Source organism: Myotis davidii, unplaced genomic scaffold (genome assembly GCF_000327345.1).
Source record: "Myotis davidii unplaced genomic scaffold, ASM32734v1 scaffold71, whole genome shotgun sequence".
Lineage (NCBI taxonomy): Eukaryota > Metazoa > Chordata > Mammalia > Chiroptera > Vespertilionidae > Myotis > Myotis davidii.
The window spans coordinates 4020208-4023074 of NW_006283588.1; the positions used below are offsets into that span (position 1 = coordinate 4020208).

The 2867-nt window shown below is 38.5% G+C and overlaps 1 protein-coding gene across 2 annotated transcripts in view; it reads right to left on the bottom strand.

Annotated features, from left to right (window-relative positions):
- Positions 1–503: 503 nt before the first annotated feature.
- The window catches only part of FGL1 (fibrinogen like 1), a 20373-nt gene continuing 18009 nt past the window's right edge, over positions 504–2867 (bottom strand). For both annotated transcript variants that reach the window (XM_006753785.2, XM_006753786.2), the window contains exon 8: positions 504–852. In XM_006753785.2, coding sequence (XP_006753848.1) covers positions 693–852 — 160 coding nt within the window. In that variant the 3' untranslated portion in view covers positions 504–692. The remainder of the gene's footprint in view (positions 853–2867) is intronic.

Below are 2867 nucleotides of genomic sequence, written 5' to 3' on the forward strand. Positions count from 1 at the left end.
TTTAACATCAGAGGCTTGGATGTGAGTCTTTGTTCCCTTACTTACTAACTTTGTAACTTTGAGCAGTCACAAAACCTTAGATCCATAAATCCTCAGCTCTGTTTATTGGGATAATATTACTTCACAGGATTGGTATAAACGAGGCTTCTGAAGGAAGAGTATAACCTACATAAACATCCTGAAAGTGTAAGATATGTTTTCTAGTTATTAAGATCCTGGGTTGTGTTTATAAGATTTCCAGCTTTGTAGTCAGAGACCTGAGTTCAAATCCCTATTCGTAATATTTATTGTCCATGCAGTTGATTTGGTAATCCATTATTTGCTGAATTTTTTAATGTGTATATTCAACTGCATTCATACTTAATTTAGTATGTATTCAAGTTTGGGTTATCTCTCAAGTTGGCATATATTCTATGCTTTTTATTTTTCTTATGCTTTTTATTCAACTCTTTAAATTTTGTATTCAACTCATCATATCCCTCTTTACACAGGAATGCAATCAATATTAACATAATCTACATTTATTTGGTGATATTACATAAAATTTCTGTACAATAAGTAACAAAGACAAGTAAGAATGAAAAGTAGTACACAGCAATGACCATCATCATACGTGTATAAGTTCTGAATTGTTATTTTTCAAATCACTTTAAACCAACATGATTGCAGAAGTAAAACCCCAGGGTGAGCGATTAAACAGTATTTGAAATAAAGTCATTTGGCCTAATTTTCATAACCACGGATTTCAAAGAATACCACCATCCATGCCAGGTGTGCCAGACAACCCCATTGTCCGTTGTATTGCTATAGGGGCCCAGGTAGTATAAGCCATTCAGGTTTGCAGAGTGACACCTAGTGGGAGAAAACATAAACACAGAACAATCAGACCAGAAAAATATTCCACCACCCTTGTAGTATTTTGCTAGCAAATGATCAAAAACAACTTTATGAATTCTTCCATTTCAGACAAGGAAATATTTATCAGTTTTCAGAAGCCAAGATATTCCTACAACAGATGGTTTTTTAAAAAACTGGTGGATTTTAGCACCATAACAAGTCTGAGGATATGAGCCAGAACACTTGGAGTGAGCATATTGATAAAGAAGAATTTCTGTTCTTAAAAGCCTTTAAACAAAAAAAGAAAAACGAGCAAACAAAGGCCTCGCTTTGTGATCCTCGGCCTTGGCAAGAGTGGCAGTGGGTTAGCGCAGCGAGGTGTGGCGGAGTGCTCTACCACTGCTCTCCACCCCCCCATAATTTGCTCTGACACATTTATCCATCTGCTGCCAAGACACCACTTTCATAATTCCAACTCTTTCCTTCCCCTTTTAAAAATCGCTAGCATATCAATATTTTAACCTCAAGGATAAGAAAACAAAGACTAAACTCACAATTTAAAGTTTTCCTAGCCGGCAACCAAAAATCATTTGTCCAAGTTGCTGAGTTAATTTTTTAATATATTGCTCCAATCTGGGTAAAGTGGTTAGGTTATCAGGCATTTTAAAAAGTTCCCCTTCTTCCTTTAATATCTGTAAACTAGAGGCCCGGTGCACATGGGTGGGGTCCAGCCAGCCCACCCTGATGGGGGCCAATCAGGGCTGGGCCAGCCAGGGGGAGGGGCCGGGGAGGTTGGGAGGGGGCTGATCAGGGCCAGATAGGGTCAGTTGGCCACTGCAGTGTGCCTCATAGCGACCGGCCATTCCGTTGTTCTGGTCACTTGGCTTTTATATATATAGATTTTGTCCCTGGCATGGACTAAGAGTATGTGCAGTGTTATGAAATGAACTGCTGTGTGTTTTTTTGTTGATATAACCAATGAAGAGATGTCAGGCAATAGGATGTAAAGAGAACTTACACAAAGAATAGTTCTGAACATCTATGGAAAACACCCAAATTATATGGTTTTACTGAATTAAAAAAAAACACCATATAATTTGCCCATAAATGACAAGTGGTTGGCTTGGATCATTTACCCATTTGGTAATTCACTACTGCTGACCGCCCTGAAAGTCATCCTAATCTAAATAGATGGAACTAATCAAAAAAGTACACTAAATTTGAAAGTGTCAATAGTGTACTGTGTTTTTAAAACTGCGTGGAGTCTGGCCAGTGTGCCTCAGTGGTTGAGGGTCCACAAAGGAACTAAGAGGTCACTGGTTCCATTCTGGTCAGGGCACATGACCTGGTTTCTGGCTCAATCCCCAGTAGGGGGCGTGAAGGAGGCAGCCAAACAATGATGTTTCTCTCTCATTGATGTTTCTTTCTTTCTTTCTCTCTCTCTCTCTCTCCCTTCCTCTCTCTGAAATCAATAAAAATATATTTTTAAATATAAATAAATAAAAGAAAAACTATGTGACAGAAAAAAATAATAAGGAGGAAGAGGTTGATAAAGTTAGACTACAGTAGTAGCAGGCACAGTAGAAGTAACACTAAACTTCTGGGATAATTGGCTTTTTCTCCAGCTTTTCTGATTTCCCACCTGCACAGCCTTATCATCTCCTCTGACTCCAAGGATAATGCAGGTTCCTTGAGTGGCCAGCCACTGAATTGCCTTTGTCCTCCCTGAACCCTATCTTTAAAGTCAGATAGATAATGCATTTGCCCAGGTTCACATGTCTGCCAGCATCATTCAGACACAATACAAGCCGAACAACTGAGCAGATACATGGTTTTGATCTTATGCTAATATTAACCGATGTAATTGTGATGTCTGTATATGGAATTCTGTTCAAAACTAAACATGAAGGGATGGTTGCAATTTGTAAATTATAGGTAAGTTTTACACAACTTACAAGGACCGGGGAAGAAAAAGGAGGAGAAAGAGAAGGTGACCAAAGATGGTTTCTAAAAGAACAAGAAAATTGCTA